The sequence below is a fragment of the Xenopus laevis genome, chromosome 1L, assembly GCF_017654675.1.
Source record: "Xenopus laevis strain J_2021 chromosome 1L, Xenopus_laevis_v10.1, whole genome shotgun sequence".
Classification (NCBI taxonomy): domain Eukaryota; kingdom Metazoa; phylum Chordata; class Amphibia; order Anura; family Pipidae; genus Xenopus; species Xenopus laevis.
In genome coordinates, this window is record NC_054371.1 from 204,647,548 (window position 1) to 204,672,507 (window position 24,960).

The following is a 24,960-nucleotide window of genomic DNA, read 5'->3' on the forward strand; positions in this document are numbered from 1 at the left end:
TCCAGACGTGCCGAGGAATTCTGAACGGTTTGTACTGAGCGCGGGATCGTGACATCAGCGGACGGAGCGGGAGAACAACAGCCTGTCGCTATGGTAACGTTAGAGTGATTCGCTCTGAGCCTATAAAACATGCGGGACCCTGTGGACTTGTATCAGTGGCAGATGCCCATGTGGTGGCACAATAACAAGTCTACCTGCTGCTGGGCTCTGCCTGCGTCTTATTCTATTTGTCTCAATGTTAAATGTTCTTGTTGTAGTCAGTGAGAGGTTATTGTCTAATAGGTGCAACGTGTGTTACCAATGACATACCTCCCAACATTTTGGAAGTAAAAAGAGGGACAAAATTTTTTTTTCCGCACGTAGCGCAGCAATTTTTGACCACACCCCTTTCTGTGGCCACACCCCCTAATTACCATGTTTGTTTTACAAAATTTGGCAGGTTATGAAAGTTTGAAAATATTTCTCCTTATCTAAACTGTGTTTTTGTATCTCAAAATTGTTACAAAGTATCTTATTTGCACCTGTTAGCTGTTCTGTGCTAAAAGCCAATTAAGTGAGAAACTTTGTTTCTTTTTCTGGCTGTTCAGTGCAGAGAAAAGAGGGACTTTCCAGTACAAATGAGGGACTGCGTGTTGAGCTGTCAAAAGAGGGACTGTCCCTCCAAAAAAGGGACAGTTGGGAGGTATGCAATGAGCAGGTAGCTGGTCGCCTGTTTAACATCAAACATCTTATTGGTTGCTATGGGGAACGGCATCTGGGTAGACATTGTACCTTTTATTACATTTGGGGAATTGCAACACGATAAAGGACAAGTAAATGTTGGTTGAATAGTCCTGGGCAGTTCCAGAGCCTCACTATTTCCCAGTCCTGGACTGAGAATCTAAATTGGCCCTGGTGTTTTATGTACATAGAGGCCCAAACAGCTCCCCATCAGCCCATACCTTCCAACATTTGGGAAGGGACAAAAAAGTTGATGCCTGGTGAGAATGTTTGTGACCACGCCCATTTAGTGGCCACTTCCCTAATTACCATGTTCATTTTACAAAATTTGGCAGGTTATGACAGTTTGAACATATTTCTGAGTTTTTTTTTCCAGTTATTACAGTTTTGCTAATGAAGGTGACTTGCCATTTAAGCTGTGAGTCTAAATTCTCCCAAGGGACCTGTTATCTTTTATTGTTACAATGACTTATTTGCTTATCTAGAAATTGTTACAAAAGTATCTTATATGCAGCTGTGGCTGTTCTGGGAACTCTGCCAAAAGCCAATTTAGTTAGAAACTTTGTTTCTTTTTCTGGCTGTTCAGTGCAGAGAAAAACTGGACTTTCCAGTACAAACGAGGGACTGCGGGTTGAGCTGTCAAAAAAGGGACTGTCCCTCTAAAAACGGGACAGTTGGGAGGTATGTCAGCCCAATAAATAATGACTGTCTATGGTCAATTACAGCAGCCCCTCTGCTATTTGCTTGAATCCACAGATTGCCAGTCCAGTCCTGGTCTAGCCCTTCCAACCTCCCCCACACACACACACTTTTGTGATGGCTGAAACAGCTGGGCCAGTAACATAACTAGCAGGTGGCAGCCCGGGTGCAGGATGTTCTTGATGTGCGGATCAGGTTTTTCCCGACACTAACCTGCCCTTTTATAGATAGGCTATAAAGTTGGAAGCCGGCATTTGAAGGTGGCAGATGGGGAGAGCACCCGTCTACCACCCACGAAGAGGAGTGCAAGGTCAGCCCGAACCTGCCCGACCTGCGAGTATCGGCCGAGCCCCCTCCATAGGCGATTTTCCGGCCAGCTTCATCGGTGCATGAGCTGCCAGAGGGCCCTGAGGGGGTGTGGACCCTGGTCCATCTGCTCCCCCAGTAGTTCCGCCACTAAGCTTGACGCTGGTTTTTAAATACCCTCCCTCGTCCAGTGATGTCAGAGATGGAAGTGGGTCAGCCACGGGTATATAAAATGGTGTGGCGAGCCATGTTGGTATTGAGTTGGGTGCGGGCAAGTTAGGTTTAGCACTAGCGAAAAATATTTCAGCTACATGAATCACTTTAGCCAAGTGATATGCTCTTGTCTAATGACACAGAAAGATTATAAACTCCAAAAATGAATTGGAGTACTTGGAGTGAATTTAAAGGGGTGGTTCGCCTTTGAGTTAACTTTTTGTATATTGCCACATCTAAGTAACTTTTCAATTGGTCTTCGTAATTTCTTTTTAATCGTTTTTGAATTATTTGCCTTCTTCTTCTGACTCTTTCCAGCTTTCAAATGGGGGTCACTGACCCCATCTAAAAAAGCAAATGCTCTGTAAAGCCACAGACGTATTGTTATTGGTATTTTTTATTACTCATCTTTATATTCGAACCTCTTCTATTCATATTCCAGTCTCTAGTTCAAATCAGTTCATGGTTGCTATGGTGATTTGGACCCTAGCAACCAGATTGCTGAAACTGCAAACTGGAGAGCTGCTAAATAAAAAGCTAAATAACTCAAAAAACACAAAAAATGAAAACCAAATGCAAATAGTCTCAGAATATCACTCTCTATATCATACTAAAAGTTAACTCAGAGGTGAACAACCAATTTAATAACATTAAGAGCTGGGGCAGGAGTGCTTTGCTCTGATCACTGTTCTTTTATGCTCAATGGCGGCAGCAGACAAAACCCTGTGTGTGCCAGTAGCCTTTGACATCAGAGTATTTTACAGCTTCCCACTGCCAACACACCGGCTCTATGCCACTGTCATCAGCAGAACCAGGCAAGTAAGTAGGAGCATGAAGGAGAACACAAACTTAAAGGTCATATACCTTTCCTTTGATGGGCACCCTCTAGCTCAACAGTGTAGGCACCCAAATTTAACTGGGTATAAAAGAATAAAGAAAGTCCTACAACGGAGGAAACTATATCCTGGTCTTATAAGCACCCCACCCACGGTGCAATAGACTTGAAATTGAAGAAGTAAAGAAGCAGGAACAGGCAGTAACTAGCTGATTAGGGTTTTATTGGCACAAACACTAATAACAACCAAAAAAGTGCAACTAGAATACTAAGCAACTAGTTACTGCCTGTTCCCGCTTCTCTACTTCTTCATCTTTAAGCAGGGTATATACATCTTAAGGGGTCGCCAAACAAATGGATCTAAGCCTGGTCCTATCATTCAGCTCCTGAATCAACAATTAGACCATCACAAGAGGACCATATCAACAAGAACACCAATGATGGGATTTTTAAACCAGCGCGATAGATATCTGGGGAGTTTTCATAAGGTTTCCGACAGGCAGGCCATTGGCAGGGCTCAATACACAAGCCAGTGAGCTCAGTTTGGAGGGATGAGAAGTTTTGGAGGGACTAGTATTTTTACAGCATTCCTTTACACAATACAGTACAGGGAGTCCTCGAGTTACATACACCTGACTTACACTTACAAACAGAGGCTGTTAAAGTAACATACTATGGTTTGTTTGACATTTATTAGCATTTAGCTTTAATAAAGCACCTGCCCAATCTCCTCTGTTGTCTACTGCGGAGCACAGAAAGGTAAAAATACATATGCACAGAAAGGTAAAATTAAATACTATGTTAAGACAAACATCTGTCTAAGTTGCACTTAATAAGTTAATGTATTTGTTTCAACTTCCATACAAATTCAACAAACCTACAGACCTCATCTCGTACTTAACCCGGAGACTGCCTGTATATAGTGCTTGGGACGACACATTGTTTGCCCCTTTGTGTGGTTTTCTGCTATAGAAAATGCCTCATCCTTTCCCTTTTCTAATGTGTCTTTTTTTCTCATATCCAGGACAAGCAAGATGAACTTCTGAAAGAGGTGAGTTACATATCCAGAGATGTAATGCCTGAGACATATGGTATTGTAGCAGAACTGCTATTGGTGGATTATGTAAGTCACAAGCAATAAAGAAGACAAGGAGAGAACTATTAGAAAGAATTTATATTTCAAATAATAATTATCCAATTGAACACTTAGATTCCTGTGTAACCCATACTTTGCCATAGCAGACGACTATCCATTGTCTTTATAGGCTGATAGGTGGACCAGTACCACAAACACATTTCTTTAGCTGCTTATGTCATTTTGTGAGATTCAAGCCAGGCTTACTGTATATTTGCTTGATATCAGAGTCCCCTAACTTTCTGCTCAGACATAAACTCCTTTCCCTACCCTGAGTATAGATCATAAATGTATGCATACACAGTATCTCTGCTTAGCTACACAGTGCTAATATTATCATAGCAAAAACAGGGCTGTGAAGTCAGTACATAAATCCTCCGACTCACACTCCTCTCTTTTTAAAGGAACAGTAAAACCAGAAACTGAAAGTGTATCAAAGTATTTAAAATATAATGTACTGTTGTTCTGCAATGGTAAAAGCTGGTGTGTTTGCTTTAGAAAGACTACTATAGTTGTTATAAACAAGCTGCTGTGTAGCCATGGGGGCAGCCATTCAAGCTGCTGTAAAAAAGGAGAAAAGGCACAGGTTACCTAGCAGATATCAGATAAAACACCATTGTATTTAAGCTCAAAAATATAAACCATATCCTTTGGTAATTCTAAAACAAAATCTAAGTTAAACTACATAAACCAAACACAACTGGAAAACATAAAACAACTTATATATTAACTGAACCTGGCGTAAAGCTGTAGATTAGCTGTTAAATACAATCCAAAACTAAACTATTGTTCTTAGAAACAGAATTGCTTCTGCCATATCCTCCTTCATAGAAGCTTTAAAATCTGATTTGATTATTTTCAGTGCTTGTATTTAAAGTTATTAGGAGACTGTACATTTTTGATGACTGTGACTCCAGATACCCAAAATTGCTCCTGACTCCATGTTCCGACTCCACAGCTCTGAGCAAAACGTGACCAGATTGTTTACTTTTGCTTGATGTTCTAGTTGTGCTGAGAGAATCTCCTGTATTTTGTTCTAAAATACCAATTTGATTGCAGGCAGAGACACTGGCTCGCTATATGTCAGGATATCAACATGAGCTCCCACCCAATATAAGCAAAACATCACCAGCTCCAGAGGAAGCCAGGGAAGAGTTGTTGCAACAGTGTGAAGCGATATGGAAACAAATGGAAGAGGTCAGTGCACTTTTCTAGAATTAAACTGATAATATGACCTACAGAGCACTGCATTTCACCTAAAACATAAAGATATACTGCAGTACTGACAAAAGAAATAACAGAACGTTCATTTTCTAGACATGCATGCTCTCTACTAGTTCTGCTTTGCTCTTTTCTAAAGCTCTTGTTTATCGAATTAACTCTCCGTAGGCAGAAACGGAACTAGAAGGGGGCGGGCCCTGGCGCAGGATGCGCAGCCTGCCCCCCGCCCCCCTCCGTAAACCCGGAACTGGCCGGAATATGCATGGCGCGTGGACTGCCGGGGGGCCCTGAGGGGGTGCGGGCCCTGGCCCGCTCGCACCCCCCGCTCCCCCGGTAGTTCCGCCCCTGTCCGTAGGTGTGCCCCAACGCAAATTTCCTATTCACGTGCTCTGGGTCACATGATACCCAGAAGGTTAATTTGTTTTGTGTTAATGTATCACAAGTCTTGCGCACCTTGTGATTTTACTCTGCGCAAGACCTGCACTAGGAGAACGTCCTAAGTCAGTGTTAGTCTTAAAGGAAAACTAAACCCTAAAAATGAATATTGAACTTACTGAACCTGCCTAAAGATCCAGCATCTCTGTAGTATTAATCCAGGCCTTCAAAGTTGTCGCAGGAGTTTCCCATCTTGGATTTTTGTGTCAGTGACACTCACATGCTCAGTGTGCTTCGAGCAGCTGTTGAGAAGCTAAGCTTAGGGTTTGTCGCAAATTATCAAGCAGAAAATGAGGCTTGCCTGTCATATAAGCTGATGCTATAGGGTTGATTATTAAATTCGATTATTAAGTTCTGTTACTAATTTTGCTGGTTTCTGAATTATTTGTGTATTAGCCTTATATTGTGATATATATATATATATATATATATATATATATATATATATATATATATATATATATACACACACACAGTAGAACCCCCATTTTACGTTTTTCAGGGGACCAGAAAAAAATGGTATAAATCCAGGAAAATGTAAAATCAGGGGGAAATGTATTGTGCATAATAATAAATAATAGTTTATAGAGTGAGAACCATGGATCAGGATGGAAGAAGCAAATACTTTCAATAGCAATACTGGCAAAAGCATTTTGATATATATGTGACAGTTACTTAGAATTGCATCAACTTCCATTATGTAACAATCAGATTTTTGGGTGAAGTTCCCATATTTCTTTTTATTCTGGAATTGTAGTGCTTGATAAAGAATATGCCGGTGAGTATAGCGTGATGAGCTAAATATATGCAATATATAGGTCAGCAGTGCTTATAGTATTATAAAGTGAAACTGTATTCTTACTGTAACCATTATGTTTAAGTGTTTATTAGACACATGTGGCTAATTAAGAATAACTATTCTGTCTGCTCTGCAAACAGTGCCAAAGCAAACTGACAATGTCGGGACCAGAAACGCTGCCTGAGACAGATGTGCAGGTGAGATTGTTCTTTCATTTATAAATCGGCAGTAATGGACAACCACCTTAGAAAGCAACAGAAATTCTCAGTTAATGATCAGCTCTTTCTGTAAATGAGCAGTACTTTCGTTATTAAACAGATGCGTTTAGCTGCTGCTTATCAGTTTTCAGCAGAGCTTACAATCGGTTTTTGATACCAGGGACTTGCCCAGGGTCACATAAACTTTATACAAAATCAGGCTATTCTAAAGCTGTCCATACACAGGTAACCAATTTATCGCAGTGTTAAATGGTTATCGGACCCCCTGCCTAACCAATATCTGGCCAAAACTTAACCAGGTTTCTAGCAGTCAGGTTTAAAAATCAGGTAAGGAATGCATTTCTCCACAGGTCATCAAACTCGTATTTTAACCCTTTGCTTGCTAGCCAGGTTACATGGATGCTAACATGTAAACTGAAAGTGTAGAATCTACGGCACTGGCATGTTAGTACTTCCGTGTCAGCACTGTAGCTTACAGCATGCAAAGGGTTAATGTAAGGGCAACATTATTTCTTGCAATGCCCATGTTTCAACACACGCCAACTGCTGAGCACAAAGGATATCACTAAGCACTGATAGTGCTGTATTGTAAAGCTATTAGAATACAAAGAGAAGTTCCATGACCATACAGTATATGGTGTTTTTACACAGGTCATGAAATTTAAAGGTTACTTAGTGATGTCATCATTTATAATTGGTGCTTACTGTTCTAGGTTACACGAATCACTGAAACTTGTGTATTATAATATATTATATGTGATATATGAGGATATTAGACGTCACCGAGTAATTGCATGACCTGTAAAAAATCACTTGTCCTCTGGCCTCATGCTTTTATATGGTCATGGAACTCCTCTGTGACTTATATTATCCTTACATTTTAAAATATGGGGTACATTGTTCACTGTATGATACACAAGAGCCACAAATATCCTGTAAATAATATCCTTATTAACGGCGCTTAGTGATGTCATCAGTTAAAAGTGATGTCATTTTTGTCACATGATTCACTTAAACTTGTTTATTATGAAAAAAAAGTACCCCTGATCTAAAATATGGGGGTATTGTAAGCATGCTTATAATAACCTCATATTTTACGATTGGGGTACTTTATTTACACTAATGCGCATGTTTCAGTTACAGCTTATAACTGATCACATCACTAAGAACAATATACAAAATCCAGGAATATTCTGCAAATTCTGTCCTTGTAAACAGTGCTTAGTGATATCATCATATGACTCATGCAAACTTGTGTGTTACAAAAAAAATGTGCCTCCTGTTGTAAAATGTAAGAATATTAAAAGTCACAGAGAAATTTGATGGTCAAAGTCAGGAGGCTGAGGGCCTACAGGGATGGAGTGCCAAACGAGATATATTTTACAATATGCTATATATTACTCCCTATATATTTTAGAGAGTATTTATGGATATAATCTATAGTGATTATTTATTTTTATAATCTAGACTTAATGTGCACAGTTTTTTTTTAAAGGTATACTTTATTGATTTCAACATTTCAATTCCTGTCGCTAAGTATTTTCCCCAGGCTGGTGCAACGAACAGGAGCTGTCCAAGTAGAGCAGAACTAAGGGGCAGATTTGCTAAAGGGCGAAGTGACTAACGCTGGCGAAAATTCACCAACATGACATCATTCAGGCACTTCTCCGATTTACTAACAGGCGCAGTCGTAACTTGGCTAGCGAAAGAGACAGGCACTAGTAATCATTCACACTCTATCGCCTGGCGAATAGACATAACTCCGCAGATTTTACTGGACGTTACCTCTTTCGCCAGACTTGCCTTCGCCAGCTCAGACCAGGCGAAGTGCAATGGAGTGCATAGACCTTCCTCAATTTTTAGTGGAAAACATTTCTAAGTCCCAAAAAATGCTGGTGTCTTTTCCTTTTTTCAGAGTGATAGCCTGCAAAAGTCCTTTTTTTTTGGGTAACTAGGTTCCCCTATATATTTCCTAACATATGGAACATAAACTATACAGTGGGCTCATGTGTAGGGCATTATAACAACTATATTTTCTTTATAAAGGTTCCCTGGACTTGTGTAATGTAATTTGTAATGTGTATTTGCTGCAACATATACGTCCATTCAACTTTATCATTTCCCGCCATATGCAAATTAGCCAACGCTAGAGCATCTTCACTTTGATTGCCGAAGTAACGCTAGCAAAAATTCGCCAGCGTTCGTCGCCCTGGACACAACTCCGCATTTTAGTGAATTAGCGTTGTTGTAGCGAATTTACGCTTGGCGAAGTGTTGTGATCGATGCAAAGCTGTTGCTGGCGAATTTTCGCCGGTTAGTGAATTTGCCCCTAAGTGTGTGAATATGATAGCTAAATGCATTTTATATAGGGTAGCAGGCATCTATATCATAGTAATAATAATGAACATGAAGTTAATTGTGCCTTATGAAACAGTGAATGTAACTTTTAGGCTAGATATACAGTAAACACATGGAAAGGACTCCACCATTGTAATGATTGGTTTATATTTCTTTTAGCTGTACTTGCTGATGATGCAGGTGAAAGCCCTCACTGCTGAATATGAACAGTGGCAGAAGAGAACACCTGAAAGTAAGTGTGAGAAACTGTAGTGATGAGCATCTGTGTAAGGGGCAGCATTTTATTACTCCATCTGAATGTCATCAGATTACCATTGGTTGGTCCATTGCATTGTTACAATTACATACGTCAGAATAGTATCTCTCAGTTTGGACTCTATTATAAGGTTATTTTCTCCTAGCATTCATCTATCCAAACTCTTTCCCAAACCTTGTATAATTCATATGCATAATTTCTTGTTTATAGCATATGAGTGCATCTCTTCTCCTTCCCGTTTACTCTATTCAACATTGTCACCACTATATATTTTGTAGAGTCCATCCTGCTCTCTCTGTACTGATTTATCAGTGTGTCTCTAACTTAATCTATCTCAATCCTTGCCTGACTTCTCAATTTTTCTTTCTCATTTATTCCCATATCTTTCTCTGCATTCTCAACTTGTGTTTTCTCAAATTTCTCCCTCCTCGTTGCTCTCATTTGATTACTTATCCCTCTATAAAACATTCTTTAGCTCATCCCCTGACTCACACACATTTTTTTTGTAGGCTGCTTTTTTTATTAGGTAGGATTAACCAGCACACAGATAGGAAATGTGCAGTCCTTGTGGACCCCCTGAACTCTCTGCTATAGGGTATTGAGACTTAAAGGAACAGTAACACCAAATAAATTGAAGTGTTTTAAAGTAATAAAAATATCATGTAGTGTTGCCCTGCACTTGTAAAACTGATGTGTTTGCTTCAGAAACACTACTATAGTTCATATAAACAAGCTGCTGTGTAGCAATGGCAGAAATTGAAAAAAGGCTGTATGGCACAGGATAAATAGTGGATAACAGATAACACCATTATATTCTACAGAGCTGATCTGCTGTGTAACTTGAGCTTTTTATTCCCTTGAATGGCTGCCTCCAGGGCTACACAGCAGCTTATTTATATTAACAATAGTAGTGTTTCTGAGTAGTAGTATTTCAATCACTTATGGGTCCCTTGAGCTCTTTAACTCAAATAAATGTGAGTCCCCAGAGTCTTGACATACTTAGATCTATTAGCTATAAGCCAAGTGTTTCCCTTTAGCTCCAATGATAAGTTATTGCCAGGATTTTTTCTTCCCAAGTTGGTGAGCTTCTATATTTCTATATTTGAGAGGGGTCAAGAAAATCTTTGTAAATCACAGGTAGGGTTTGATCATTTTCTAATGTTTGGAAGTAGAATGTGACTTTACTGTTTCATGTTTTGCCTTTTTAGAGCAAGTAATAACAAAAACCAATCCATATTTCTTAATTTGAACAACAGATACAAAGTACGTTCAGTATGTTTTTCTATTGGACCAGTGATTAAAAAAGGGGGGTACACTGCCCCTTTAACGAGTTCCTTTGGAATGGAATAGTATGGTAGGTCCTATTTGTGAATCAACAAAAACGTGAAGATAAACAAGGCTCCCTGGGCAGAATAACCTATGCCAGTATGTTGTACTGAATATTTCTAAAAAAATGAAGTGACTGTAAATAAGGTGATCATTTTATACAGGGACAGAAACAAATCTTATGCATTTAGCTTCTCTTTTTTTTAAAAAAAAATGTAATTGCAAATGAGCCTAAACTAGACAAATATATTGGTGAAGCTGAAATAGCCTTAACTGCCATGCTGTTTGTATGCAAACATAAGTAATAGCACGGTGAGTTCTCATTGTGGGCTTATTCCTAACACATGAAGTGGAAACTACCACCGACAAGCCAGTCATTTAGATATCTGTATATCTTTTGGGGTCTGAGGCCTTGGACTTTGGAAAAACGGAAGTGAATTTTCCATCCCTCCTTACGGCATTGGATTAACTGCTCACAGGAATGAGACAGGCCACCTTTTTATTCTTACTATAATATAAATATATACATAAGAGAAGAAACAGACTTGCAGTGTTCTAAAAAAAAAATGAAAAGTACCACATAAATACATATATTTTGCTGCAAATTATAGATCCTCCTTAAATAATTCCAAAATATTTATTCTGATGTAAATATACTATCGCTGTCCCAAAACATTCTGAATTCTTGGTGTTAAACCATATAAAACTGTATTCAGTTCATCCTGGTATCATTCTCATTTTATTCACATGTTTTCAGCCCTTGCACCTCCAGTGTATTTTCATAAACTGCAACCGTAGTGAATGTGTATGTGTGTGTTTGTGTGTGGAACCAAACATAACAAATTTTGTAAAGTTAGTACAGGTATAAGATCTGTTATCTGTAAACCAGTTATCTCATAAACTCTGTTTTATCCAAATAATCTAAAAGTTTAAAATTGATTTCCTTTTTCTCTGTAATAATAAGGGTGGTGGCACATTTGACTACTTGAGATTAGTTGCCCAGTGACAAATCGCCTCTTCTTCGGGCAACTAATCTTCCCGTTGGCTAGAATGTAAATCGCCGGCAGGATGGGACTCGGATCCTTTCGGCTTTCCGAAATAGCCCAAAATTTCCTTGTGAGGCAACTACGGCGATTTCGGGACCTGGGGTTTTCCAGATAATGGATATTTCCGTAATTTGGATCGTCTTACCTTAAATCCACTAGAAAACCATGTGAACAATAAATAAACCCAATAGGCTGGTTTTGCTTCCAATAAGGATTCATTATATCTTAGTTTGGATCAAGTACAAGCTACTGTTTTATTATTACAGAGAGAAAGGAATTGTTTTTAAAAATCCGGATATGATGGAGAGACGGCCTTTCTGCAATTCGGAACTTTCTGGGTAACAGGTTTCTGGATAACGGATCCTATACCTGTACTTACTCCCTGGCCAAGGAAGGTGTTGGCAACAAGGTTACTTTAAATGATTTTCCAGCTGAGGTTGGAGGTAATTCAAAGAAATTGCAACTTTGTGCCAAGGGTAGGGGTATTTATATGATGGAAACTATAACCTGGGGGTCATTTCTAGCAAGGAGTAGGAATACTGTACCTCTAACACCACTATCAAAGGGGAGGGAGCTTTTATAAATGTTTTTGTATTTAGCATATTGTAGAGCTTTTGAATGTTCACCTTCTACTAAGGGGATTATTTATCAAAGGTCGAATGAACTCACAACTCGAAGTGGTAAAGGTGGCCATAGACTCAAAGATCCGCTCGTTTGGCGCCAAACGAGCGGATCTTTCCCCGATATGCCACTAACGGCATGGCTATATCGGGGGTAATTCGAATGTTCGGCCGATTACGATGCGCCAAGGGGCTCCGACGGGTCGGTCGGTTAAAAATCAAACCTTCCCGATCGATTTCGTGGCCAGATATTGATCGGGAAGACCCGTCGGAAGCCCCCATACACGGCAGATAAGCTGTCAAATTGGTCCAAACGACCGTTATCGGCAGCTTTATCTGCCCGTGTATGGCCACCTTAAGCTTTATCAGAAAAGTCTATATAAATACACTAGTAAACCCTCAAAGTAATGCTGCTCCTCTGTCAAAAAAAAAATCACTTTTCTCTGCTTCTGTATCAGATTTCCTTCTTTCAGCTTAAACTTCCAGGGCTAGGGCTTGAGCATGCTCAGTTTGCTCCTCTCTCCCTCCCTCCTCCCCTCCCTGCTGTAATCTGAGCCCAGAGCTATGAGTGAGCAGGGAGAGACTCAGGCAGGAAGTGATGTCACAGCAAGCAAATATGGCAGCTGCTATTCTAAACTAACAGTGAACGTGTCTAGAGCTGTTTATTCAGTTATGGAAAAGCATCTAAAAAATAAAAATGGCATTCTAGCTTGCATTGTTGTGGCTAATCTATTAGCAATGAACTGCCTTGGTAGCTTTCCTTCTCCTTTAATAAATACCCCCGAAATGTATGCTTTTTAATGATTTTCGTGGATGTTTCAACCAATTTTCCATTCTGCACCCATCCAGTTAACACATAGTATTGGAATGTTGGGCGTGAAAACACACGTTGCCTACTAGCTAACATGACGTAACGCTGGAAATCCTATATATTTGCTCATGTCCAACATTGTGGCCGGTGCAGTCATTGTTGGCATTGGTCGCTGTTCTTCATAGACACTCAGGAAATGAGGAAGATTCCTTTTGTCCATTTGTTGCCATGGCCACCAAAACATTAACCACTATTTATTGTATTTTTTTTGTTTCTTAGTAATATCTGACAACCAAGATGTTCTGCTAGCTGTGGGGAAAGAAGAGGTAAGCATCTCCCGGGATTGCCCATAAGCGCAATATGTCACTGGCAAGATGGTGAATGTGACCCAAGCTCTCACTGCTGAAACACTTATTGATTAGTCTGGCTTTTCCACAGAAACCCTTTTATACATCTCCCCCTGTCATACATTAAGCACTTGAGCTCCTTCTTTTCAGATCCCTGTTTTATGCTTTAGTTCTAAATTTAACATCCCGTGGAACATGTTGCGCCATTCATATGAGAGGGAACTAAGCTTGTTTTAGGCTGTGGGGGGAAATGGTGGAGCAGAGAACATCGGGTTTGTCATCTTTCCATGAGCTCATGTCACAGATCATAAAAATAGAAATGGATTACATGACCTGCTCCATTTTGAATGATGAAAAGCATAAATTAGCATTAAGCTGGAAGCACTGGAGGATTATTTTAACTGTAAGCATCACGAGCACAAAGCAAGGTTATATATATATATATATATATATATATATATATATATATATATATATGTGTGTGAATGCAGTTTGGGGAGCCGTGTGCTTAAAGGGGTGGTTCGCCTTTAAGTTAACTTTAATATGTTATAGAATGGCCAATTCTAAGCTCCTTTTTAATTGGTCTTTATTATATCTTTTTTTTTATAGTTTTTGAATTATTTGACTACTTGTTATGGCTCTTTCCAGCTTTGAAATGGGGGTCACTGACCCCATCTAAAAAACAAATGCTCTGTAAGGCTACAAATATATTGTTATTGCTACTTTTTATTACTCATCTTTCCATTCAGGCCTCTCCTATTCATATTCCATTCTCAATCAATGCATGGTTGCTAAGGTAATTTGGACCCTAGCAACCAGATGACAATAATTGCACACTGGAGAGCCGCTGAATAAAAAGCTAAATAACTCATAATCACAAATAATAAAAAATGAAAACCTGTTGCAAATGGTCTCAGAATATCACGCTCTACATCATACTAAAAGTTAACTCAAAGGTGAACCACCCCTTTAAAGGAATGACTTTTAGAATACCCAGTTCATAGCAACTTTTCCTTAACCTATTCATCTTCCCGACTCTCTTTCGATCGACTGCCTGGTTGCTAGGGTAAATTGTTTCATAGCAACCAGATAGAGACCGGGATTCCAAACTGGAGAGCTGCTGAACAAACAGCTAAACTATTCAAAAACCAATTGCATGTGTCATTGCTCTAATTCCCTTTTATTAAACCTATACAAGGGGTCGGTAGATAAAAAAAACTTATTGGTTAATCTTTTTTTTTTTTTTGCTTTCTCTTTTTGTCATTGTTTTGTATTTCTTTCTTTTATGAAACCTGTGTGAATGCCTATGGCTTTTGCCATATACAACTGATGCCTAAAAACCTGAAATTTTCTTTTGCATTTTTGCCTGAAGTTAGAGAAAATAGCCCGAGAGCTTGAGATGGTCCTTTCATCAGTCCAAGCAAAGAACAAGAAATTGAAGAAAGACCTGGAGAAGTAGGAAATCTATTAATATTATATGAAATATATCACTGGTAGCTGACATAAGCATAACTTTACATGGTGGTATCTCTTCAATACCATACATTCTTTCTTATGTGGGCGTCAGGACATACTAGATCCTTTTTCTTTGTTTCTACCTCCCTAGAAATGCAGGGAAGACCGCCCAACCTGAATTGTTTGACATGTTTAATGCCTGTAAATGACATACAGCTGCACAACAGAACTACCTGTAAGAGCCAGTGGAACAGTATCTGATTCTCACTTGCACTTCACATTATCTATGTTATAAAGGAGATAACTGTAGCATAATATATACATGTAGTATTTTAGTGTGCTGTGTAAGTATTTACATGAACAAAGCAAAACAAAGAAGCCGATATTGTTTTATACAGGTATGGGACCTGTTATCCAGAATGCTCGGGACCTGGGGCTTTCCAGATAACGGATCTTTCCATAATTTGGATCTTCATACCTTAAGTCTACTAGAAAATCATGTAAACATTAAATAAACCCAATAGGCTGGTTTTGCTTCCAATAAGGATTAATTATATCTTAGTTGGGATCAAGTACAAGCTACTGTTTTATTATTACAGAGAAAAAAAAAATCAGTTTTACAAATTTGGATTATTCGGATAAAGCGGAGTCTACGGGAGACGGGCTTTCCATAGTTCGTAACTTTCTGGTTAATGGGTTTTCTGGATAGCAGATCCCATACCTGTACATCTAGTTTGTCATAGAGCTATTCCTCCTGTGCCCATCAAAGTGATACTGACACTAAAAAACTACTCTTCAAAATATTCATGAACATCAAGAGGCCATTTATCAAAGGTCGAATTTGGAATTCATGTGAATTTTTTTTTTTAATTCAAATATAATTTCGACTGGAAGGTTATTTAAGAAAAATTTTGAATGTCTAATATTCGATCAAGTGGTACCGACCCGATAAGTCAAATCATATTTGATTCGTACGATCGAGTTTTTCTCTTGAATGTCAGGAAGGTTATTAACATCTCCAAATGGCTCAACGGACCTCTGACGATGACTTGTACATGAACTCGGCAGGTTTTTGGTGGCGAATATTCGAATTAGGACTGTTTCCTTGGTCGAAATGTGATAAATCTCGCATTCCAATTTGCATTCATATAGGGAATTTTAAAACTTCTGATTTATCGACCCTTGATAAATCTGCCCCCAAAATTTACCTATAGGCCATGTTGCTGCACAAATATGGCAGCTCCCTCATAGAGGAACATGGGAAATCAGATGGTTAATGTAAAAGCATCAGGCAAATAAATAGTTTTATGTGCAAAATTTTAAATAGCATGAAAAGACAATGTTATGATCGATGTAAAAAAAAAAAAAAAAGATTTAATTTCTGGTGTCAGTATCACTTTAACCTGTACTGAATGTACCAGGCAGCCAGAGATATATTATGTATGACATAGCCATTACGATTTTTAACAGGGAATTTGTATTACATGTAATACACAGCCCATATGGCCTCCATACTGTATAAGTAGCATAATCTTTGATTTATTTAAAGTAGTATTATCCTGCTGTCGTATCACATCTCCCCCCTTAAGGTTCTAATTACACAGTTGCTCTGCAGTCTACCATTACACTACTAGTCAGTCAAAGTCAGATCTTTTACTCCACAGTATGTAAATGCTTTTGCCTTTGAGACCTTAATGGGAAGGTACTTTTTACCTTAGATCAGATTCCCCTAAAGGTAGAGGCTCGGGCAGTCAGCCAGATTGAAGCACGCTGGTGACAGTTTAAAGGAGAACTAAAGCTTAACTAAAGAAGTAGCTAGAAATGTTGTACATTATGTTTTGGGCTTCTGTACCAGTCTAAGGCAGTAAAGGTAGTAAAGATCTGTGTCTCCAAAGATGCCCTAGTAGCTCCCAATCTTCTTTTCTGCTGATTCACTGCACATGCTCTGTGCTGCTGTCATTTACTGAGCTTAGGGACCCACTCACAATATACAGTACACATAGAATAGAAATGTCACAATATGAGGCTGATTAGTACATGGCAGCACAGAAACCAGTGCAATCAGCATCAGAACTTAATAATCAGCCCTGTAGCATCAGCTTATATCACAGGCCAACCTCATTTTCTGCTGGATAATTAGTGCCGACCCCTAAGCTTAGCTTCTCAACAGCTGCTCAGAGCCCACTGAGCATGTGAGTGTCACAGACACTTTCCAAGATGGTGACCCCCCTGTGACAAGTTTGAAGTCCTGGATCATTGCTGCTATTGACAAGCTGAAACTTTAGGCAGGTGCAATAAGTTTAGTATATAAAATATGGCAATTTTCTAGAGTTTAGTTCTCCTTTAAAGGAATTGTTCAGTGTAAAAATAAAAACTGGGTAAATAGATAGCCTGTGCAAAATAAAACATGTTTCTAATATAGTTAGTTAGCCAAAAATGTAATGTATAAAGGCTGGAGTGATTTGATGTATAACATGTCCGTCAGAACACTACTTCCTGCTTTTCAGCTCTCTTGGTTTACACTGACTGGTTACCCTGGTTACCAGGCAGTAACCAATCAGAGACTTGAAGGGGGGCCACATGGGTCATATCTGTTGCTTTTGAATCTGAGCTGAATGCTGAGGATCAATTACAAACTCACTGAACAGAAATGTACCATGTGGCCCCCCTTCAAGTCGCTGACTAACTCAGAGTTATAGAACTGAAAAGCAGGAAGTTGGATTCTGGCTGTTTTATTAGACATCTGTTCACTCCAGCCTTTATATATTACATTTTTGGCTAACTAACTATATTAGAAACATTTCTTATTTTGCACAGCCTATCTATTTACCCAGTTTTTATTTTCACACTGAACTATTCCTTTAAGGGAGAGACTGTGGAATAATTAACTTGTACCAATTCCAAACAGTGCATGGAAAGAGTAAGGTCTTCATTCAGAAATCAGAGGCAGCAGAGAATAAAGGATGAGGCATGACATAGTGAAGGATGAAAAAGTGTTTATAGAATCAGGCACTAGTATAAGATAAGAGTGAAGCACAGTGAAAAGGAATCTGATCAATGTAGCTGCCAGACCCCATATATGAAACAATGCTATTTTCTTTTGTTTCAGAGAGCAAAACTGGTTGGATGGTCAACAGAAAATAGTTGATGCTCTTACCTCCAGACAAGATGAGCTGAAAAACCAACTTACTGCATTTTCAGAGAAAAGGTAGTTTTATACAATTATATATATATAGTGAATAAAGTACCCCCTCTTGTAAAATATAAGGATATTAGAAGTTACAGAGGAGTTTTATGACCATATAAAAACACGAGGCCGAAGGCCGAGTGTTTTTATACAGGTCATGGAACTCCGAGGTAACTTCTAATATCCTCATATTTTGCAGCAGGGGGACTTTATTTATTATAATACACAAGTTTTAGTGAGTCATGTGACAGAAATGACATCAGAACTCACCGTTTATAACTGATGACATCAGAACTCACCGTTTATAAGGATATCATTTACAAGATATTCATAGCTTTTGTGTATTATATATACACACACACACACAGAGTTATATAGGTGCACGGCACATACAGAGTCTGTGACCTGGGTGCCAAGTGAAAAATGAAAAGCAAAAGGTAAAGACTGGAACACTCAGGGTTTGTATATAATGCAAAAAAGGAGAGTTTATTCAATGTTTCGGTATTAAACCAGGACCTTCGTCAGAAACAGCAAACAAACTTTGTTGCTGTACCTGTTGAAGGTCCTGGTTTAGGACCACCATTTTCTGGTTTCAGTGAGCAAGTAAAGTGATGTCAGGGAAGTGCCATGGGGCAGCTATGTACAGTCCAGAAAATGAAGTATACTGGGAGGGGTGCCTGGAAAATTGGCACCCATAGTGAATTCCCTTTCCTTGTCCTTTAAAGGAGTAATTCACATTTAGTTGTAGTATGTTTTATTCAACAGTGCTTCAAGGCAGTTTGCAATTCATCATTATCTTTTGTTGTCTTTACTTTATTTACAGTTATTACATTTCTTACATCTTTGGTGCACCGCAGACTTAGAATTGTAACTGCTTTGTGGTAATTAAGGCTTATATGTAGGTAACACACTCTAATATCTGTAGTTCAGTCTTATGGCTCACTGACCGTCAAAGTCATCCAATGAAGTCAGTATGGAAGATGAATATCACCCTAGCACCCAGGCACCAGGCTAAAAATCTGCATGGAAGATAAATAGGAGAGGGCCTTTCAAGAAAGTTCAGCAATAAATAATGAAAATACTGTACCATTAAAGATTGAGCTCAAAATTTGGCATTTTCCCGGCTAAAAAAAGTCAGAAGAGAAAGGCTAATTATTCACAAACCATACAAAATAATTCACAAAGACCAGTTAAAAAGTTGCTTTCGAATAAAACATACTAAATGTTATGTAACATGAACTTATGATATTTAAGTTCACTAAATAAACTGTTGCCTTGTTTAACTTATTTCTGTATTCCTTAAAGGGTTTATCAAGACATTGCAGGTAAACTTTATAAGGTGAGAGCTCACAAAGAGGAACTCTTATCAGCACTGGGGGATTTTCTAGAGGAGCATTTTCCCCTTCCTCAAGAACAGGAGAACCAAAGTAAAAAGAAAAAGGTACTTTTAGCCTTTTCATCTATTCCGCCTCCTAATATTTCTCCCTGACTCTTAATTCCACAGTGTATAGTGCTGGTGAAGTGTATCGCACTAAAAAATGTCATTCGGCTACACCAGCCTATTTTAAGGATTGCAGGAGCAATGGACTACGCTGTGTATCATAGCTTTTATATGATCCTTATATAATATGATCCTTGTATTATATGATCTTTATATTATATGATCCTTATGTTATATGATACTTATATTATATGATCCTTATATGATGTGGCCTTTCAGAAATGTGTACTTTTAAATATGGCAGAGGATTTCTGGTCATACTCTGGAACAGTGCTTGACAAAAAATTTCAGTTTGAGCCCCCACTGAAGGTCCAACCTATTGTCAGGACTTCAATTGGTCAGGGCCCCCCTAGCTCATGAAATATTCTCTGCAAATATAACCCTTACCCACCTTCAAGCTGGTCTTTCAAGTGTACAGTATCTAGGACAACAAATGATTATTCACCCCAATTCTCACTCTCAGCCCCACCCCGACATTGCTCCATGGTCTGTAGATAATAAATGGATTAAAGGAGAAGGAAAGCTACCGAAGCTGTTTATTGCCAACAGATTAACTGCAATAGTGCAAGATTTAACACTATATTTATTCTGCAGAATGCTTTACCATACCTGAGTAAACAACTCTAGAAGCTCTTTGTTTGTTTAGGAGAGCAGCTGCCATATTAGCTTGGTGTGACATCACTTCCTGTCTGAGTCTCTCCCTGCTCACTCATAGCTCTGGGCTCAGATTACAGCAGGGAGAGGAGCAAACTGAGCATGCTCAAACCCTAGCCCTGGAGGTTTAAGCTGAAAGAAGGAAATCTGATACAGAAGCCCATGTGTACACAATAGAAGGAAAGAAATGTGGTGTTTCTTTTGACAGAGGACTCAGAGCAGCATTACTTTGAGGGAAATATCCATATAGCCCAAGCAAGGTACCTACAATTGGTAATGGCCAAATAACGGCCCGCATAAAGGAGGTGTCCACATTTAATTTATATTGACATATTTACCCACACTGATATGGGACTTATCCTCCAAATGCGATTAAACAATATTAGATAGCCAGGACCATGCAATTTAAATTAAAAAGCGATATTTATTAACACCATGCCAAAATTACTAAAACCATTTAAAATAAGCAGCGCTGCTTGGGGGGTGGGGTTCCCATTCCTCCTAAATATGTATTAATAAACAGTCCAATGTAGTATGAGAGGCTGCGTGCACGCTTTGAATCCGAGCCTCCACTGAGTATCAATTGTAACCCGCTTCTAGTCAAAAGCGCCCATCCATACGAGGACCGTGGTTAAACTTTCATATGCTGAGGAGAGCAATAGATCATCACAACAGCTGAAATGAAACACCAATGAAGTGCTTAGTTCGATGGAGAAAAGGAGATTAGTCCAGTTCAAGTTGTGGATAACAAGTGTAGAGCGGCATGTGAGGCGGAACCGGTGTGGGGTTAACACATTGGTGCCCAAAATAGTACAGTTCTGGATAACAAAGACGTGGGCTCTAGAGAAGGGGATATCCCCTAAATACATCCGGTGGACATTTGGATTCCAATGGTATGGTGGTATAACAATTACTATGTAGCTGTATGTGTCCCACCGCTCTGCAGCGATTGCTGCACCGAATAAGAAAATTACTGACCGTAGCAGATCACCTCCCACACCGGTTTGTGCAACAGTCCATACTCACATCCGTCTTCCGATATCACTTGTACCTCTGGTGCGCATCATCCCCACCGGGAAGGAGAGCAGAAGAATTCCCCTGGCAGCGCTGTACCTCGACAGCTGTTTCGCCGCTACCCGCGGCTTTGTCAAGAGGTTTTAGTAATTTTGGCATGGTGTTAATAAATATCGCTTTTTAATTTAAATTGCATGGTCCTGGCTATCTAATATTGTTTAATCGCATTTGGAGGATAAGTCCCATATCAGTGTGGGTAAATATTACTTTGAGGGTTTATGGTGTATTTATATAGACCTTTCTGATAAAGCTTACTTGATTTTAGCCTTTCCTTCTCCTTTAAACAACCTTTACATATGTACGGCTCCTATTTACAAGTTCTGTTGGTGTGTTTGCTCTCCCAGGCAAATGAGGAGCAACACAGGCATTGACTAGCTGTTTAGTGCATGGAAAGAAATGTTATATATATTATATATCACACCCCCATCACTTCTGTAAATTAAAGGTAACCAAACACATAGGTTACGTCTCATATCCTATTTTATGTTATAAAGCCGGTGACTGGAATGCAACAGTATATTGAAAAATATTGTGTATATTGTTCATTTGCTTTTTCTGTATTTTTTAGGGCCAATCTGGGAAGAAATCTGTCCAGCTGATGACGTTACATGAAATTTTAGAGGTATTCTCACCCCTAGATGGTTCCTGATAGTCTGTATGATTGTGTTGTCTACTCAGTATTTGTTGGTTAATATTCTTTCTATTCTTACCCATTTCTTTTTAAAGGCACAATAGACCTAATAATACAAGTTTATCCAATATAAAAACCATTTAGTAACATTCACAACTATATCCTGTATGTTAAAGCTTATACTCTTCACTGCAAACTATTGTCCCCTTGGCCTTATCCATTTTCAAGTGATAATCGCCTGACCTGCATTTACACTGGCCCTGTCAGCTCCATTAACATTATCTACAGACGGTCAATATTAAATGTTTTGCCATCCACCCGTCAGCTAGAAATCATGCAGGTGGAAAAACACGCCATGCACCATTACTCTTAGTCACGCCACTTTGTCTTTAGTCATTGTTATGCTGAAAGGCAGCAAGTACATTCCAGATACAGCGGCTCTTATGAAGTTGCTCTGCTTAAAAAAATAAAGTTACTGAGCAGAGAGGAGTCATCTGATGTTTCTCTGAACCATTGCCTTGGTACACAAGTAAGGAATACGTATAGCACCTTTGTGAATACTGTGTAATCAAGTGCAAAATTGAGTCTGATTCCTGCTTTGCACATTGTATTCATACAATAGCCATGTCTCAGTATGGCTTTGCCTTGAAATGCAGAAATCAGACTGATCCCTACAGCAGTTGCTCAATATATCCTGCAGTTGTGCGAATTATAATCCTTGAGCATTGTAGGGCTCAATGAAGAACGCAAGGGCACTGTGCTAAAATTAATGCATAAATGATTGTCTTTTGATGCTATACACTTGCACCTTGGAACTAGGGTTGCCACCTGGCCTGGCCGGTAAAAATGATGGTTGATCCCAATGTTATTAATAGGGAAAAAGGATAAATATATAGGAAGGCCGGTATTTTATTCTAGAAAAGGTGGCAACCCTACTTGGAACCCTGACGGCTGGTGCTGTAATGAAGCTTTTTTAATCCTGTTCCACGAGTGGGGGGGTTAAAGGAACAATAACATAAAAAAATGAGTGTTTTAAAGTAATAAAAATATAATGCAGTGTTGCCCTGCACTGGTAAAACTGATGTGTTTGCTTCAGAAACACTACTATTGTTTATATAAATAAGCTGCTGTGTAGCAATGGGGGCAGCCATTCAAAGGAGAAAAGGCTCAGGTTACACAGCAGATAATCTCTGTAGAACATAATGGTGTTATCTGTTATCCACTATTTAACCTGTGCCATATAGACTTTTTTTCAATTTCCCCCATGGTTACACAACCATTTTATATGAACTATAGTAGTGTTTCTGAAGCAAACACATCAGTTTTACCAGTGCAGGGCAACACTACGTGATATTTTCATTACTTAAAACACTTTCATTTGTGCTGTTACTGTTCCTTTAAGCTAGATTTAATACTGGCTCAGCTAATCTGCAGCATTTGACATTTAAAGCACTTAGGCCAATAAGACTTGTGCTTGGTCACAGCATCAGACATGCAGGGATGTTTCTTCCAAACTGAACCTGACAACCGATAAAGATGCTGAAATCGGAGCCGTTGTCTTGGTAAACTGACTTGGGCTGGAACCAATTGTTTCTCCTTCAGGGCGAGTAGCCAAACGTCAGGTCAGTGCGACCCACAGAGGCTGCACTGAGAGTCACAGGGACCTCACTTTTCTCAATGTCCTGATATAGAAATGATCCAAACTAGTCCTTATAATATACAGTAGGATCATTGTAAACACAAGAGCAGTGTTTATGCCATGGGATGTGCAAGCTCTGCTATTTTGGCTGTTGCAGAACTTCAATATCCAGTATTCTCAAATCATTGTACATTGCTGCTGCATACGCTGGCGCTTTTTACATGAACTATAATAACAACAATCTTATTGTCATTCCTCTTTTCTATCGCAGATCCTCATAAACAAACTGATGACCACTCCACACGATCCTTATCTTGTCCTCGAACCACATCACTGGCCTCCGTACATTGAAATGCTCCTGAGATACGGCATTGCCCTGAGACACCCAGAAGACCCAAAGAGAATCCGTTTAGAAGCTTTTCATCAGTGACTGACAACTGCACCACTCATACGGGCATTCCGTTTCCATGACAAACGTTTTAGACCAAGTTGGTCCAAATTAACGACGTTATATTTAATGTCTATTTAGGCAGTTTGTGCCTGAGCCAGTTGGGGGGGGGGGGGTGTTCCCTGGTTCATGCTAGACTGTGACAGCCTGGAGTTCCCTCAGCCTATCACAGCCTTGTAGTCCTTCATTTCACTGTGCACTGGTCAATGGACTCCAGGAGCAGAGAAAGTTGTTGAGCTCAGGTAGCAGTGGGAAGGGAACGGGACATTATATCACATGTTCAGGGGCCAGATTATTATAAAACACATTCGCATGGAGATGTTGAACATGGGGCATAATAATCTCATGGAGACCTGTGGTCTCCACTTTGACAGCCCTGTTATGTTTTGAGAATATTTTCAGCCGAGTTGAATGAAGAAACAAGTGGTCACCATATGTACTCCATTTGGTAGTCTCCAATAGTAGTTGCCATTTTTCCCACTGGACCCTTTCCACACCAACAAAGTATTCTTCTGTCATGTACCAGAAAAATACAAGTTCAGCATGAACATCATTCACCTGAGAAACCATGATACCTAGGGACATTTCAATTGCTATTCCTGTTTGTATATAATTAACTGCACTACTTTCCGCTTAGAATTGTAAATATGCCAAATACTTTTTGCCATTAAATCCCATTTCTGATTTTCCAGGGGAAAAACTTTTTAGTCTGTATTTTTAGGTCACGTTGCCTGTTTCATTTAGGGATGCTATTTTGGATGCGGCCGAACCCCCGAATCCTTCGCGAAAGATTCGGCCGAATACCGTACCAAATCCGAATCCTAATTTGCATGTGCAAACATTTTATTTAATTCATTATTTTGTGACATAAAGTCACGCGATTTCCCTCCGTGCCCCTAATGATTCGGTTCGGCCGAATCCCGAACCGAATCTGAATAGTTTCATTGTTGCTTTATGGGCTATTACATGCTCAAAAGAACTGAAAGTACATTGAATATATTTTAATTAAGTTGGTCCTATCATGTT

General features: G+C 39.2%; 1 protein-coding gene across 1 annotated transcript; it reads left to right on the forward strand.

Moving 5' to 3' along the window:
• Positions 1 to 38: 38 nt before the first annotated feature.
• cenpk.L (centromere protein K L homeolog) lies at positions 39 to 24,634 on the forward strand. The gene is given in 11 exon segments (NM_001094884.1): positions 39 to 93; positions 3,798 to 3,824; positions 4,968 to 5,105; positions 6,504 to 6,560; positions 9,099 to 9,171; positions 13,278 to 13,324; positions 14,718 to 14,800; positions 17,910 to 18,008; positions 19,293 to 19,428; positions 21,785 to 21,838; positions 23,758 to 24,634. Coding segments are annotated over 11 exon segments (876 nt in total). The 5' UTR covers positions 39 to 90; the 3' UTR covers positions 23,917 to 24,634.
• The last annotated feature ends 326 nt before the right edge of the window (positions 24,635 to 24,960 follow it).